Source organism: Hippopotamus amphibius, chromosome 1, assembly GCF_030028045.1.
Source record: "Hippopotamus amphibius kiboko isolate mHipAmp2 chromosome 1, mHipAmp2.hap2, whole genome shotgun sequence".
Lineage (NCBI taxonomy): Eukaryota > Metazoa > Chordata > Mammalia > Artiodactyla > Hippopotamidae > Hippopotamus > Hippopotamus amphibius.
This window is the reverse complement of record NC_080186.1, coordinates 53,495,892-53,514,476: the sequence shown is the minus strand read 5'-3', so window position 1 is coordinate 53,514,476 and position 18,585 is coordinate 53,495,892. Positions and strand designations below refer to the sequence as shown.

General features: G+C 35.9%; 1 protein-coding gene across 1 annotated transcript in view; it reads right to left on the bottom strand.

The window, feature by feature from the left end:
- The window catches only part of DIPK1A (divergent protein kinase domain 1A), a 109,386-nt gene that overhangs the window by 32,838 nt on the left and 57,963 nt on the right, over positions 1-18,585 (bottom strand). The window contains exon 2 of the mRNA XM_057712863.1: positions 1,490-1,624. Coding sequence (XP_057568846.1) covers positions 1,490-1,624 — 135 coding nt within the window. The remainder of the gene's footprint in view (positions 1-1,489; positions 1,625-18,585) is intronic.

Sequence of the window (18,585 nt, the reverse complement as noted above, 5' to 3'; positions counted from 1 at the left end):
ACGCTTTCTATGGAGATAGAATTAGGATCAAATTCTGGCTCTACCATCACAGACAAATTGTTCTCTCTGCTAGCCACATTTCTTTATTTGTAAAGTGGGCTTGGGCGGGCTTTCACAGTATTATTTTAAGTACTAATGACCATGTAAAGTATCCAGTATATTGCCTGGCTCCAGAGGTTCCTCTTATTTTAAAATTCCTCAAGGATTTGGAATAGTCAATTGGATTGACATCTTTCAACCTTCCTCGACTTGGGACTATTCTTTGCTAATTAATTCCCTTGCTTCTTATATTAGTAATTTCTCCCCTGCCTAGTTAAGAGGCTGTAATACTCCTGGGGAATAATGGTTTTCGTAATTGTTTTTTAAATTTTTTTATCTTGACTTACAGAGTACCTGGAGTTAAACTGATTTTTATTTTCTTAGAACTTTGGAAAGCTTCAGCTCTTCCTGTCTTATGTTCCTATAACATTTGCTATTGTAACATTTACCTTACCTTACTGTAATTATTCATTTTCTTCCCTGCTAGACTCTAAGTTCATAAGGTCAAGATAACTTCTTCGCTACTAAATTCACATACCTAGCACCACTGGCCTGGTAGAAAAGTAACCATTCAATAATTATAGAATCGTTAATAAGTTATGATGATTGGGATCCCAACAATTATTATGTCAAAATATAATTCTCAGGTGAAATGTTTTAATATTATTTATATAGAAGATATTAGCAAAAAACAAGGAGTTAAATTTACTTATCCTTAAACATTTAAAATGTAAGTGCTATGGAACCAATAATTGCTATTACAAATCTTAGACTGATAGAGTGATTTTCCTGAGATATATCCAATAATTAGGATAGAAATTAAATAATAAATACACATATGGTTTTTTTATATAAATTTTCGGTATTTGAGAATGACTCCATTTATTCAAAAGATGTGTTCCAGAAAGGTTGCCTGCAAATAACACTTTCATACTATAAATATTTAAAAATCCATCTGATTGGAGTAAACTTCAAGTATATTTGAAAAACAAAAATTCCTCTTTGTAATAAGGATCCTCTCACACTAGTCTGTATCATATATTCAGATTTCTGAATACTGGATTTTTCAAAGTGGGGAACAGTCATACTAACAGTCATATGAAAATGCTAAGAAGTTCATCACAACTCAAAATCAAATTAACTTTTACTTTTTGAAAATAATTTTTAGCACATATATAAGTAGTAAATATAATGTATTCTTAATATAGGATTTTTAATGTGTTATTAAATTTAGAATGGATAAACAACAAGGTCCTACTGTATGGCCCAGGGAACTATATCCAATCTCCTGGGATAAACCACAATGGAAAAGAATATTTTAAAAAGGATGTATATATGTGTATAACTGAGTCACTTCGCTGTACAGCAGAGATCGGCACAACATTGTAAATCAACTATACTTCGATAAAAAATAGGTTTTTCCATATACTAGAAAATAAAAAATACTTACTATTATTTTCTTACAGTCCTTTCCCCTGCATAGTTCTGTATAGGTAGAGTATTGCACATATATAATCCAGCTTCCAACAAAAACCACCAACCAGGAAAAGAAAAGATATTTCATTCGCACATATGAGAAGCGAGCCTGTAAATAAAAGAGCACATAACAATCATTCATTCAGCAGCAAGTCAGCATTCACTGTCCTAGAACATGACTTTTCCCCCTTTCTTGGAAGAACTCAATATATATTCTAGGCTTTCATATGGCAATTCTTCTAGAACAAAGTGTACTTTCACTGAGTCCAAACAGCACTGGTCTTAGAAGAGGAAGCTCCTTGGTCTTGCCAAGGAAAAGGGAACAAAATACCCTTTAAAATGTATAACTTTTCAAATACCACCAGCATCCAAAGCTACTCATTAAGCACAAGCACGTGCACATGCTACCCCGGGCACCCAGTAAGATCAGGTAAAGAGAGACACAATTCTACTTACTACAAGCTTACAGAGGACTATCTCAAATAAGAATCGTAAAGTTCTTTATGAATAAGCATGGTAAAATAATTGTGTTTTAAAGAAATAAGAACAGAGAATTTGGCTACTTGTCTAACGTCTCACAGTGAGGTACAACCAGAGTAAGAAATTAAACTTCACATTCATTCCTATTTCCTTGCTGTATTCACCAATGCTTTATGTTCCTTCTATTCAACCGATCAAATGCTTCACCTAATGATATTCTGGAAACTTAAGGAGAAAGTTATAACTATTAAAGGAGAAGAAAGGTTAAGACATATAAAGAATAAATTACTCCCTGCATGGCAGTTTGTAAAGCTGCACAACAGGATCCTCTCTGCACTGTTTTGCGCCCAGTGCTCTGATACCTAATTGCGACTCGCGTCAGTTGGTGCTTTTTCTCCGTCAACCATATATTAAACAGTTTAATCTTCAAAAGTGTCAGCTGGTCAAGATAATTTGACATTTATTTTTTGAGTCTGGAACTCCAATGGTCTGGTTTTATAAACACCCGAATTTTGGACTACGGGGAGAATTGAGCAAAATAAGGATACGTAAACAAACAACGAAAAGCTAGTTTTGCTTTTACAATCACGAGTCAGTTTCTCACACTGGGCAACAGTAGGATACTGTGAGTACTGTGAGCAGGCAAAGAAAGCAGAAAGAGATGAAAGAGACAAGTGCATCTGCAGAAGACAATAAGTGCAGAGGAAAGAGAGACTCGGGAAATACTGAATTCTGCTGGCCTTATTTGTGGTTTAGATATCGGGTCTTTGTGAGGTTAAGGGATGGTGATTCTCAGTACCAAAAAGCTTGAGTACAATGAATTCACAGTTAAATGATAGGTCTCTGAGCTTTATTATTAAAATATTTTTTAAAATGCCTTTAATGCAAGTGATTTTTGTATAGCTCTAAATGAATCCAGTAAAAAGAAAGTTTGGATAGAATTCCAAATTAAATCACATAAGTGACAATGGGGTATACACCAAGCAGTTTGTTTTAAAGACATTTAAGATTACTTGGTTCTAATAAGAGGTCTAGTCATCAGATAAAAATTGATATGTACTAGTATTACAAAGCTTAAATATGATTAAATGACATAATGCCTATAGAACATAAGCACATTGCTAGGCACAAAGAAAATACTCAACAAATGTTAGCAAACTCAATTTGCAGGGCACTGAACAAAAAGCCAATAATGCTGTCATTACGATTTGGCCACCACCTTCTTTTTGGGCTTGCCAAAAAGAAAACTGAATCTGAATCTGATTAAGCCTTTAGCTCCAACTACTAGTTTACAGGAAATACAGGAGACAGAGGAATATGTGACACTTAAGTAAGTGACACTATTAGGATACAATCAGCAAAGTCTAGGCTGTGGGAAATGCTGCAAATACAAATAACCCAGTTCTTCAACAAATAAATTACAAGGGAGAAAACAGAAGACTGGAAAACCAAAGGTCAAAAAATACTTAAGAAATGCTGTATATTGAATAATCACAGTCTGTGGATCTTTTTTGAGTCCTGATTCAAATGTAAAACTGTAAAAAAAAATGACATTTATGAGACAATTGAAAACTTGAAGACTGACAGGATACCGACGCTGTTAAAGAATTATTTTAATTTTTCAGGTGTAATAATGTCATATTTAAAGAAAAGAGACCTAGTCTTTTAGAGATAGACACTGAAATATTTGTGAGTGAAATTATATCTGGGATTTGCTTCAAAATAATATGGGAAGGGAAAAGTAGGTATGGTATGATTAAAACAAGATTGGCCATGAGTTGGTAACTGCTCAAGCTGGGTGATGGTTATATGCCTCCTTTTGTACATGTTTTTCTCTACTTTTTAAACATTTTTTTTATGTTGTATGATAAAGAATACTTCCACACCAAGGTACCCGCTTCCCACACATTCATTCAGCAACTATTTACTGTCTACTAAGTGCCAGGTGCTGCCTTAGGCACTTTTGGAATATCTCCAGTTAAAGGGACAAATAAAATCTACTACACAAGTACCCTTAACACAGTTAAGAGGCTTCCTTGAACAACTATAGTACGGAATGATTTTACTTTTGGAAGTCCAATCTTTTCTTTCTTTTCTTTTTTTTTTTGGCCATTAGAGAAAGATTATTTAATAAAAGATGATGAGACAACTGTTAATCATTTGGAAATAGCATATTTAAATACCTAAAACATATCTTACATCAAAATAAATTCCACAGGAAACTGATGTCCATGTAAAATCTGAAATAATATAATACAAATGTAGGGATCTTTCAAAAACATTTTTAGAGATGACAAAAATTCTAAATACCACAGACTCTCTAAAAGAAGACACTGACTATATAAAAAGTTTAAAGCTGTGGCAAAAATCACTGTAAACAAAGCTGAAAGATAAAATGGGACATGATAAGAGTTTTCATGAGTAGATTAAGAAAGAGTAGATGGAGGGTTCAGGATAAGAATTGAAAAGTCAGTAGAGATTTCTACTTCTATGATGGTGGTAGAGTATGTTGTCACAGCATTTCTGAAAGAGCAGTTAGCCATATACATCAAAAATTCTAAACATTTTCATCTAGCAATTCTTAATTCTTCACTTGAGATACATCCCTAAATGTATACTATATATACTATACTATATATACCTCCACACATACATGTTATATATATGACATCCTTTACACCTTTGTTTATGATAGTGCATTATCAGAGGCAACCAAAGTTTTAGCAGTCAAGAAGTTACTGAATAAAATTACTGAAATCGCTTTATTTTAGGAAAACTAAAAGAAAAGCCAATCTTTTTTTTTAAACCAACTTTGTGATTTTTACTTATGGGCAACAACTTTATATTCCTAGATATCACTAAACTGTGTACAATTAGAGACACGGCACTGTAGAAGAGCAGACAGCAGAATTAAACTAAGCAGACTTAAGGAAATATCAATCTTCATTATGGTGCCCATTTTTCATTATGTGTACAAAGAGGCATGAATGCATTTTGAAATCTTTTAATGGCAATAAAGTTACAATCATCCACCTACGTGAGAAGTCTGATTTTATATTAACATTGAGATGGGGTTTAAAAAAAGGATTACTCTCAATTCATTCAGTAAAAAAACAATCAAGGAAGACCTTACACTGCAATACAGTGTAAAAGAATACTTTCTTTTTTTCCTTTTTGTGCCTTGTTCTGCAGCAGGTAGAAGTCATGGAGTAAAGGAAACAAGATAGACCTGGTGAATAGGGTTCTCTCCTAGTGTTCAGAATTTGGTTCTGCTTTACTTTCTTCTTGACACCCACCTCAAAAAGTTTAGCAATGTCAACTACCTTTTGGACTCTCCATCAATAATTTCTATTAGCTTTCAAATGCATGTTAAGCTTAACAGATGCTGGCAGCTAAGACTTGTACATTTCTCCGTCCTGCACAGCCAATTTAATAAAATTTGAAATCATTTTGCTTTTCTCTCAAATAGCTATATTAGAATTTTTTTCTCTGGCATATGTTTAAACGGAAAAACACCCTGTAAACTGGCTTGCCCACTGAGTGCTCGTCATGATACAGAATGCCAAAAATTTTGGAGAGGAAGTTGGATTAATGATGTTCCCAGCAGGGCACTGGGCATCACCTGTTGTAGATATAATGACAAAAGGAGTGAAACACGTTTTTATTCCAGGATGCCATGGAAATTACTGTGATTTGAGAGTAACATAAAATAGTATAGGACCTTCATGCGTCCTTTAGTTTCTGCAAATCCTGCTGCTTCACGTTTTAAAATAAAGATTGAAGAAAAACAGCCATAAATGACATCTGTAGCTATTAACTAATTTTATTTCCCTGTGTGGCACTCACTACAATGTTCCCAGTGTCTGTTCTGTACCAATTACCTAGACAATCTAGACTTTGATTAAGAAATGTAGTTACTGTTTCTGACCTCTTTAGTTTTGCTGAACTACCCAAAATACAGCCCAGCAGCTTTTCTGTTCTGTTGATTTTGTGCCTAGCTACTAGTGGTACACTGCTTTACTCCATATTATGCTCCTGAAAGGCATAAGAATTTTAGTAAATACACTACAGCAGTGATTCTCAACTGGAGTCAGTTTTGCCCCAAGGGGATACCTGGCAATGTCTGGAACTGGGGAGTGCTACTGGAGTCTTGCGGGTAGAGGCCAGAGATGCTGCTAAACATCCTTCAAAGCACAGAAGGGCCCCTCACAACGAAGAACTGTCTCCCCAAATGTCAATAGTGCCAAGGCTGAGAAAACTTGAAAACTTGTATTATGGTTACATAATAAAATGAAAAAAATCATGGGGTTGAAAGAATCAAATTTGTATGACATTATCATTTTATTTTAGTCTTTAAGGCATAAACTACTAATTAGAAAAATATAACATCTGTCTGGAAATAACAGAAGTAATTCTTTATGACTAAATGACTGGCAATATCTTATTATAAAGAAAAATCACTGGAGATGGAAAATATATAAATGATGAAATGAACTTTCTCTACCAATTCTACTGTAAAGAAAAGTGATACTTGTCCTTTTTTTATATTGTTTGATCTCACTGCGATAACTTTATTTCAAAACAAAACCTATGATCTTATTCAAATAATTTTACATTAAGTTTTAAAAATAGGCATAAAGAGGCAACACATCAAAATTTAGGCATGTAAGACTACTTCTATATTACTTACCACTTTTTCACATTCAACATCTTTTACAAACATATAAAGCACAAAGTCTCATCTGCTTTACCCCTAAATACTCCCTACACAGATGTTCTTAATTTCAAAAAGAAAAACATCTGTCATATCTTACTTAATATATTTAATGGACTTGGACACAGAAAAGCTAACAAATTGATAAGGTTATCATTTGGCAAAAACTCAAATACAATGATTTCATCATTTCATAGAAAAAGCTGAAAGACGTTTGCCTTTTTTTTGAGATAACATTGGTTTATAACATTTATGAGTTTCATGTGTACAACATTTTTATTCAAGTTTTTCAATTACCCATTACTCTGAAATAAACTTCAAAAATCTTATTTTCCTTATTGTTATACTGACAACATTGAAGCTAGCTAACTTTTACTGCTAAATATTTAGGAGTAATCTGGCTGAAAAAAAACTAAAGTTAAAATTATCGACACATATCCCCAAATATAACTTTTACCCTTTTCTTAAATAAACTCTAGATATTTATAGTAATAGTACTTTTGAAAAATATGCTAGCTGTAAAAAAGAGAAATATAAAGAAACCATCTAATAAGGTAAATACTGTACACCACAACACATAACAGATAAACTTTGGAATGAATCTTGTATCTTTATTAAAGGGTGTCTCACTCCTTAGTAGGCGGGCTATGGAAAAACCATTAAGAAAATTACCTAAATGTATCTAAACTATCCTCATGCTAATTTTTATAAACATCAAGAAACAGCTATGATACTCAACCAAAGAAACACAAGAAAAGAACTTTCATGTCATTCCACACAAGGAAAATCTTGAGTTTTTACAAGTTAAAAATAGTGAAAAGAAAGGTTCTAAAAATATCTATGGTTCCCAACTTGTCCTGAGCATGAAAATGCCTTTTTTAAAAAATAAATTTATTTATTTATTTATTTATTTAATTGGCTGTGTTGGGTCTTCGTTGCTGCACACGGGCTTTCTCTAGTTGTGGTGAATGGGGGCTGCTCTTCGTTGTGGTGCGTGGGCTTCTGATTGCGGTGGCCTTTCCTGTTGCAGAGCACGGGCTCTAGGTGCGTGGGCTTCAGTAGTTGTGGCACATGGGCTCAATAGCTGTGGTGCACAGGGCGGCATGTGGTATCTTCCTGGGGCAGGGCTTGAACCCATGTCCCCTGCATTGGCAGGCTGATTCTTACCCACTGTGCCACCTAGGAAGTCCGAAAATGCTTTTTTATAACAAAACTTTAGAGAAGAATTCCTTGTCGAAGGGCACTATTAGTCTATTGATCGGCACTTTAGTATTCTTCATCTAAGAGCTGAATTTTCACTTTTATAGGAATAATTGTTGCTGTTCTCCGATCTAAATTCTAAAGGTTTTATTTGCATGCGCATGGTCTCTGTTTTGATTTTATTAGAACTCTAGAAATAAAATTCTAACAGGGAGCAGATAATTTTCATATTTTCTCTGAATGCCGGTTCATATTTTTTATAGCTTAGGGGCTGACAGTATCAAAAATGTAGAACATTTCCTTGGGGAACTAATTGGATGGGGTGATTCTTAAGCCTGTGGCTAGTTTCAATAGCAAATTACTATTTCAAAGGAGTGTCAAAGTATGGGAAAGTGCTCATGATATGGTACGAGAAAAAAATCAGCTTTCAAAACAACGTGTGGTATGTTCCTAATTTTGCTTTAAAAAAAGAGAGAGAGAGAGAGAGAGAAAGTCACCAAAAGACTGCAGAAACTGCAAAGAAATAAACCAAAATGTCCAGGGTGGTTATCTCAAAATGTCAAAAGTGGTAGGATTATGGATGATTTTTATTTTTCTCTCTATTACACAGATTTTCTATAATGAATATATATTACTTTTTAATCTGAAAAAATCATACATTTGCATATAGGTGCTTAGCATATCTATTTAAAAACATACATCTAGGATCTAGAAGTCTCTTGACTGCTTTTTAAAAACTTTTTTTTTAACTGGTAAGTATATCATTCATATAGATTTGTTTAAAATATGTAAGTACAACTTAAATTATAACTAGGAAGTAAATACCCATGTAACTACCACTTGGGTTAAGAAACAGTTTTAGTGCCTTCACTGACCCCTGTGTGACCTCTCCAATAAAGGGTTAATTAACATGCTCCTGACTTTGATGATAATCATAAATGTGCTTTATGTTTTTAACCATAGATCATGTATGCCTAAAATGCAAAATTTGATGTTCACTGCTCTTAAACTTTACAGAAATAGAAGTATATACCATGTATTCTATTGTGACATATCTTTCTCTGATGCACGCAGCCATAATTGGTACATTTTCTTTGCTGCAGAGTATTCCACTGTCTGATTATTTTTCTTTTAAGTGAGAAATTTACTTTGTTTTATACACAATCAATATATAAATTTTTTAGGGACTTCCCTGGTGTTCCAGTGGTTAAGAATCTGCCTTCCAATGCAGGAGACTCGGGTTTGATCCCTGGTCGGGCAACTAAGCCCAAGTGCCACAACTAGAGAGAAGCTTGTGCACTGCAACCAGGAGCTCACGCGCTGCAGCGGAGGATCCCACATGCTGTAATGAAGATCCCTCTTGCTGCAACTAAGACCTGATGCAGCCAAAAATAAAATAAATATATATATTTTTTAAGTTTTTAAACATACACATTTCTCTTCAAGCTTCATTGGGGGGAAAAAAAGAGAACACATAGTACGGAGCTGCGTCCCATGCTTGGCTCCATGCTAGACACTCTGTGGGTCTCATATATTTCATCCAATGTTCCTAGACACGGATTTAGAAGGTTTGGGAGAGACAATGAAAACGAATAGTTCAACCATATGCTGATGTGATGTGAGAATGATTAAACAGTTTTGGCCAAAGTCAGCTGTGCCTGGAGGAAGTCTAAACGTGTTATATGGGAAGTGTCACAGAAGTGCCTGGGGGTGGGTGTGACTTTAGTGCTCAGTGAGGAAATAACTTTTTTTCACTTAAGGTTGAAGACTGTAATTCTTTGTTTTGCTGCTGCTACTTTAAAGACCACAAGCCAGGTACATGTTTAAAAGAGCTGTAAGGCCAGGAAAACAGAGCAAAAGCATCCCCAGGATTAAAAAAGGCACACAGAAGGCTTTTTATGACTAAGAAGACGGCCAGCATTTTATAGAGCACACTGGAGGGAGGTGTAGCCCCCATCAGCACTGGACACAAAAGGAATATTAGCATTTGCAAGAGCAAATGAACTCAGTCAACGTCCCAGTGCAGAAAGACAGGGGTTAAGAAAGATAAGGGTTCCAATTTTCTATTGTTGTGTAATAAACTATCCCCAAACTCAGTGGCTTACAAAAATAATTTATTTCTCTCATGGTTCTGAGTTGATTGGACTCAGCTGGTCAGTTCTCTCAAGTTTGTCATGCATTCGTGATTAGGGCTGAAGATGTGACAAAGAACTCACTGGGCTGGACACGAGGGTGGTTGTTTCACACACACATCTAGCCCCTTGGCTGGAAAGGCTGGAACAGCCGCATGTGGCTAGCTGACTTTCTGAGCATGGTGCTTAGGATAGTTAGGTTTCTTACATGATGGCTGACTTACCCCAGAGCAAGAGTAGAGAGACCAGGGCGGAAGTTACGTCATCTCTGCCCCAGTCTCTTGGTTACATAGGGCCAGATCAGATGGAATGTAGGGGGTACTCCATAAAGGCATGTACAGCAGGAGGCATGGCTACTGAGGGGTCCTCTTTGGAGAGCAGCCACCACTCCCAGATAGGATCAGCAAAAGGGGGTCTAAGGGTGAGGAGAAAAACAATGTGGAGGTCCTAGCCAGACCATTTCTTGGCCATTCAGATGAAGGGTTCTTCCTTCCTCCTTAGTGGGGCAGAACTGCAAATTGCAATTAAAATCCATTAACAGTATTTGTAGTTGTATATATTTGTCTTTAAGTTGACTGAATATAGTTTTTATTCCATATCATGAGCTCAGTTACTATCAATAAATCTTTAGCTTATATACATAAAGTCCTAAGTTAAAGAACAACTTGAGATATGGTTATATATAAGTTTCCAAATAGAATTCACCCTACCTTAGTATTTCAGTTAAGATTTGGGCACCCAGAATGGGCAAATCAGGTGTCCATTTTCCCTTTTTAATACACCTGAGGCACCAAACTGGGTCTACAACTTACTAAACATGCAATATCCACATGCAAATCTTACATGGGAATCCTAGTGGGAACTTAAATTCACTAACAATTCACTTACTAAAAATAAAGTTTAGCTTCGTTTTACCTAAACTCAGAGATTAAACAGCATGGTCCCTTTAAACTTCAGATTCTGAAGCACATTTTAGGGCAAAATTTATATGGAATAGTTACCTATACGGTTGTACAACTTGATTAATTTAACATAATTTTCAACAGAGTTTAGAATCTTGGAGTCTCCAGAGGCTAACTGATTATAATTTAGATGAAACTTGATTATTGTGAAGGATTTTTAAAAGGAAATTAATGTTAGTTAATATTCTGTGAGATTGATGAAGAAGGCAGCTAGGTTCTGGAGCTTCCTTTCCCAGGATTCATTTGTGTGACTTCCAGATACAGTGGCAATTAAATGTTGAAACCTAACCTCTCTCTGATGCATGAGAAAAGCAGATGTGTATGTTCAGATACTGGGATGGCCGGAGCAGGGGTGCAAGAGGGTGTTCACCTCTGTGCAACAACATTCTGCCTTTGTATCACTGAAAGGACTGTGGCTGCTCAGGGAATGTGGTCAGAAAGAGCTACTGTTCCTTTGACCTGAGAGGCACGTTGGGGTTCTATTCCCATGGCTGGTACCCTGCCACAGATTTCCAGGAGCCCTAGAGCAGAACAACTTTAAAAATATCAATATAACAGGTTGGAAAATTCTATCTAGTCCATTCTAATCAGATGTCTCTGAAGGTAAAGTCCTAATTTGTAAAGCAATTAAAACAAAAGCGACATATAAAATGATAACTACATCAGAGTTAGAAGAGTCCTCAGTGGACCCGGATTCTATTATTTTTTTCTCATCAAAGTACTTTCGTACCAGAAAACAGTACACTTCCAGTATAGAAAAAATGGACAATAAAGAAATATGTAATTCCAGTTATAAGATAAATAAGTCCTGAGGTGTAATGTACAGCATAGTGCCTACAGTTAACAATACTGTACTGTATATTTGAAAGTTGCTAAGAGAGTAGATCTTAAAGGTTCTCATCACAAGAAAAAAAATTTTAACTGTGAGGAGATGGATGTTAACTAAACTAACTGTGGTGATTATTTCACAGTATACACACACATATCAAATCATTCTGTTGTATACCTAAAACTAATACAATGTTATATGTTAACTGTATCTCAATAAAAAACAAAACCAAACAGAAAATAATTATGTAAAAAAAAAGTAAATGATCCAGTTTTGGTGTATTCCTTTTGTAGCTGTTACATAATGTATAACATACATTATATATATATATATATATACACACACACACACACATACATTATACATATATAACATACATTATCTTGTAAGAAAAATAAAATTGGGGTCTTATGATAAATATCATTTATCACTTTTTTTTTCACTTAACATACTATTAAACACATTCCTAGGCCATTACATAGTCTTGATATTTAAAAAATGATATTCAAATGAATGCATAACATTTTATAGTATGGGTATGCCATAATTTATTTAACCCTATTTCTATTGTTGGACATATTTATTATTTCCAATATTGTGGTCTTTTAACAGTAACAACAACATTATTAATGAGAGCCAATATTTATTAGTGTACCCTGTACCAGGAACTGTTATCTCCACAAAAAGTCCAATCTGGTGCAGTAAATTGGTCAGGGGTAAGAAAACTGTGGTCTGCGAGCCAAATCCAGTCTGCTACCTGGTTTTGTAATTTCTTTTTAAGCTCCTTATTGGAATATAATTGCTTTACACTGTTGTGCCTGGTTTTGTAATTCTACTGGAACGCAGCCACCCCATTCGTTGATTTACTGTCTAGGGCTGCTTTAATGCTCTAATGGCAGAGTTAAATGGTTGCAACAGAGACTATATGGCTAACAAAGCCTCAAATATTTACTATCTGGCTCTTTATAGAAATAGTTTGTCAACCCTTGGATTGTAAATAATCATTCCTTCCCCCTCCCTGACTTTCCCTGCCTCATTGATGTTTGGTTTGGTCATGTGACTTGCTTTGGCCAATGTTTGTTAGTAGATGTGATGCAAAGGAAAGTGTACAATTGGACTTGCCTTCTTATACTTCAAGCACTGCCAGAAGAACAGGTCCTTGGTAGTCCATTTATCTTGGGAGAATAAGTGACACTGTAGCCCACCTGAACCAAACCCATAGCCTGGAGCCAATCCCAGCCTAGAAAAGTTGAACTCCAGTTGACCTGTTGATGTATGAGCGAGAAATAAATGCTCATTATGTGTCACTGAGTTTTGGGGACAATTTGTTATGCAGCATTGTTGTGGAGTTAACAGATAATCTTCCCCTCCTTACTATTAAATCTCCTTATAAGAACTCTATGAGTGGGGACTATTCTTCATTTTACAGGTGGAGAAACTGAGAAACACATGGAAGTTTAAGCAAGGCTATACTAGTTAGTAAATAGGAGGACCAGGATTTGAATTGAGGCAACCTGGCTTCAGAGTCTGTATTCACTCTACCCTATTGCCTACTGTAGTTTGCTTGAGTATTTGATTATTTCTTCAGGAGAGATTTCAGCAAGAAAATTTCTAGGTCAAGGGTATATAATTTTAAAAGGTTAATGATACATACACATTTCCCAAAAAGCTTGCAACAATTAACATTCACTGGTTTTTCTTTTCTTTTTTTAAAATTAATTATTTATTGGCTACATTGGGTCTTTGTTGCTGCACATGGGCTTTCTCTAGTTGTGGCAAGTGGGGGCTACTCTTCAGTGTGGTGCGTGGGCTTCTCATTGTGGTGGCTTCTCTTGCTGTGGAGCACAGGCTCTAGGTGCGTGGGCTTCAGGAGTTGCAGCACATGGGCTCAATAGTTGTGGCTCACGGGCTCTAGAGCACAGGCTCAGTAGTTGTGGCACATGGGCTTTGTTGCTCTGCAGCATGTGGGTCTTCCCGGCCCAGGGATTGAACCTGTGTCCCCTGCATTGGCAGATGGATTCTTAACCACTGCACCACCAGGGAAGTCCCCAATGGTTTTTCAAATGCACTTTTTTCACCATCTCCAGTACCCAATTCTATAGGCAACTTATATTTTTAGTTTCATTTGCAGTTACAGTTTCAAGACAGTGGCCTTGATCTTTTTTTAATATGCTCTTTAATATTTTCTTCTTAATTTTTTAAAATATTTATTTATTTATTTATTGGCTGCTACGTTGGGTCTTTGTTGCTGCACATGGGCTTTCTCTAGTTGTGGTGAGCAGGGGGCTGCTCTTCATTGTGGTGAGTGGGTTCCTCATTGTGGTGGCTTCTCTTGTTGCAGAGCACAAGCTCTAGGTGCCTGGGCTTCAGTAGTTGTGGCACATGGGCTCAACAGTTGTGGTGCACAGGCTTAGTTGCTCCGTGGCATGTGGTATCTTACTGGGGCAGGGATTGAACCCGTGTCTCCTGTATTGGCAGGTGGATTCTTAACCACTGCGCCACCTAGGAAGTCCCATTCTTTTTAATTTTTTAAAAAATTGAAGTATAGTTGATGCTCTCTGAATCTTTAGTACTAGATTTGACAAAAGCCCAGGTATACACAGACCAGTGGGGCACTGAATAGAGCTTCTGTGGTTGACTACTTCAGGCCTGACCTAAGTACATTATTCTAAAGAATAAGTGGAAGCACAGAGGAATCTAAGATGGGCCTTCAGGTTATGTGAGTCCAAGGAATGAGAAATGCGGCCTTCCACTGCCCATATCAGTCTCTCAGAGAACAGAGAGGTCACAGAAGCAGATGCTGGTGATGTTCCTGGAGTGAACGTCACCAGCATCTAATGATCCTCTTTTCAGTTTGATAGTAAAATGTTGATAGTTGTAGCTGTTTAAAAATTAAGTATTATTTTAGAATAGCCTAAACATCTGTTTGGAATGATAAGACCCTATTTCAAAAATATTACAAATTGTGCAAACCAGATGGCCGTCTCTCATTTTGGAACTTCTCAGACAGGTGTTAATCTAAAATTGCCTTCCCATTTCTCTCCTAAATTCCAAGGAAGGCTAAAAACAAAACCTATAGAAAATACTTCAGAGACAGACGACAGCTATTTTGATCATAGCAATTTTTACACAGAAGAAAAGGAGCTCACTTATAAAGAAAATGCACTGAGACAGTTTCTAAGTGAAAATGTTTTTGCCTGCATTGTAAATGGTACTGCACCTACTTTGAGGCATTTTTTTTTTTTAAGCTAAGAGGAACTAGCACATTTTAAAATACTGACAGGAAGTCAGCAGAAAGAGATAGTCTGAAGAGAGTAAGGTGTTGGCAGATTAACAGCACAAGGTTTCTGAGAGGTTAGAAGGGACCCAGAGCAGAGGTGAAGAGACAGCGACTCCACTGTGCCCAGAGGGAAGACAGAAAGGAGGGTGCACGTGTGTGTGTGCGCGTGCGTGTAGGTATCTGGGTGGGGAGTTGGGATAGTTTTTAATCAGATGACTTCTATTTTCTTTGTCTTTGAGAATAAAGCGAGAGAGAAACCTAAAACAGAAAAATTACTGTAACCTAGATTCATTTTTTTCAACGAATTTAAAGTTATAAAACATTTCAAATATATAGATTAAATGTCTGCATAGAAAAAATAGAAGAAGGAGGGATAAATTGGGAGATTGGGATTGACATATACACACGACTATATATAAAATAGATAACTAATAAGGACCTACTGTATAGCACAGGAAAACTCTACCCAATAGTCTATAAGGACCTTTATGGGAAAAGAATCTAAAAAAGAGCAGATATAATATATAGGTATAACTGATTCACTCTGCTGTATACTTAAAACTAACACAACACTGTAAATCAATTATACTCCAATAAAAATTTTAAAAAAAGAAAAATAGAGAAAATAACATAAAAGGTAGCTCTGTACCTACCACTAAATGTAAATAGATGTCAACAGGTTGCCATATTAATTTAAAACTCTTTTCTAAGAAGAAATACAATGTTACCACCAGATCTTAACCCTTTCCCCTTATATTCCTCACCTTTCTCTTCATCCTCAGAGGAAATCATTTTCTGGAAATTAGTGTCTATCTTTCTCATGTATATTTTTGTATTTTTACTACATAAAGTACCAAGTTATATATAATATGTGGTGCTATATGCTTTGTGCTGTGAAGCACAAAGATACAATAAAAGCTACACACCAAAGTGAGGTGGCTAAGAAAACACAAGCATTTAAAGTCAAAAGGGCCAGGGCTGGTTCTCTGACTCCAACCCCAGTCAGATGGGGACATTAAAGAGGGAGGATTTGCAAGAGTTTTCTTTGGAGAGATGTGTTGTTATCCTATAAATACTCTTGAAAGGAAGGGCAGGGTTGATCCTTCCTCGCCCCAAGCCTAGAGAGAAGGGCTTCCACAGAACACCTCACTAGCTCAAAGCATATACACAGGAGTCAGACTGGACTCCACTGTGTGCCTGAAGAGTTCCCAAATGAAAACGTTCCCATTATTTATTTGAGGAGGCAGTGCAGAGAGACACCCATCAGATTTCAACAAGAAAACTGAGCACCCCAAAAATGTCGAATAGGACGATTTCTTTGAATCTGCTTTTCAACAACAACAGTCATTTAAAATGACTTGACTACTAGAGTTTAGGGGAAAAAATAAGGATGGGTCAATTGCTTTAGGTGGAACTTCATTTACCAAAAATAAGGAATTAATGAGTACATTATTTTCAGAGCTTATAAGTCGTTCACCTTGGCAGAGCATTCCCCTTATACAGTCCATGCAACTAAAACAGGAGTCTCTGCCTTCTTTGTCCCAAGTAAATCCTGAGTAGTCAGGCAGGCCCGACAGTTAAGAGATGGGCAGGACTCCTTCAACACGAATAAGAACCAAAGGCAAGCTCCTTTTTGTTCAAAGTTCTTGTTGATTCAGAGCAAGTACATACTCAGTTTAGTAAAACATTCTTTTTTCAACATGTGGGTGTTTGAAAAATTTTATCAGTACTTTGCTCTTAAAACTCTCACCTAACCACAAATCCTCCATGCCACAAAGAAATTTAAAGGTTTCTTACTTATTCATCATAAAAGTTATAACTGAATGTTTCTCAAAGTACAATCCATTGTTCTTTTGAATCAAAATCAGCTGATGTAATTTTTTTAAATGCAGGTTGCCAGGACCTACCCCCAGATCTACTGAATCCGAATCCTTAAGATGAAGCTTGGGAATATGCATTTTAAAGGTTCCCCAGATTATTCATATTAAATCTGGGGGGAAAGAGTTACAGACACAAGCTAAATAAAGCAAAACCTCTCAGGAAACCCCTGTCTAGATTACTACAACGAGATTATATTGAACAACTACTTAACTGGCAATAGTGCCAGAACTAGAATGCATTATTTAAGATTCCTTCCACTACAAGATTTCATTAAACTCTAAATGATTTATTATAAGTAATAATAATTATTGTTAATAAAAAGAATATGCTATAGCTCTTAAAAAGTAAACCAATAATTTAGTTATTTAAAGTTGGATTCCCACTTTTTTTTTTTGCTTTTTATTCTGAGATAATTGCTCTAAAGAATTCCTTTTGTCCTAAAGGGAAAAAGGCAGAAAACAAAAGTTTTCTATGAAAATACAGATGTAATTTTCAAAATACTATAGGATATTAGATACCTATAAAAATGTTTTACATGCTTGAACCTTCAAGCCCCAATACCTCCTTCTCTAAGGCTTGATGAGTCCAAAGGTCTAGAACTTATAGTCCAATACCCTCATATTTTCTCCAAAACCCAAGTGACCATGAAAATCTAAAAGTTAGAGTCCAGCTTTAATAATCTAAAATACGCACTATCTATTTGTTTTCTGCTGTTGTCATACATTATATATTACCAGCCACAACATCATCTGTATACGTATATAGGAAGCTATGGAGTTAATTAGGCCATTATTTCCAGTCACCTTGCTCATGCTAAAACACACTGCCTTTCTTAGTAAAGGGTAAAATTCAACACTAACTCACCATAATACTGTGGTTTACATGATTTATTTCTGAGTTCCTCAACTGGTGTGTGAGATAGAGTTACAGATAGGTCAAGATACTGGTGGCCTCAACCTCAGGTCAGTCACCTCCAGTTGACAGTAGCCCTGTTTGTTTGCCCCAGTGCTTTACAAATGCTCATTCTCCCTTATACCACGATATGAGGGGAAAAAAAATAAATAAAAGGGAGAGAGAGGGGGGCAATACTGGAATATTCATTTGTCTTCCTAGTTGAACATTTCTGGTTTAAGACTACTACAAAGATGGATTCCAAGTTAGTAAATAAAACATAGCAAATATATCCAATTTATTTTTCCAGTTTATTGGAATTTATTATTAACCTCTGTATTAATTAGGGTGAAATAGGGTACCTTGCCTGTTTCAAGACATATTTTTTGTAAGTGAATTAAATAATCTCTAAAATTTCTTCTGGCACCATGAGCTACAACTATACCACTTTATTGAATTGACACATAATGGCAACATAATATAATAATATTGTATATAAGATATTATGTACTTGGAGGCCTCAACCATGACTCTGATTCATAACCCTCTCTCTGGCAGAGCCTTTTGTTTTGCCCCTCTCTACCTATCTTCTCTGATTTATATTTTTCTTTCTCCTCCTGCCAGGACCCCTTTCCCATTTCGCCAGACTTCAAAAATAAAGAACAAATCAACACTGCCATTCTGGAAAGAGGCAGATAACT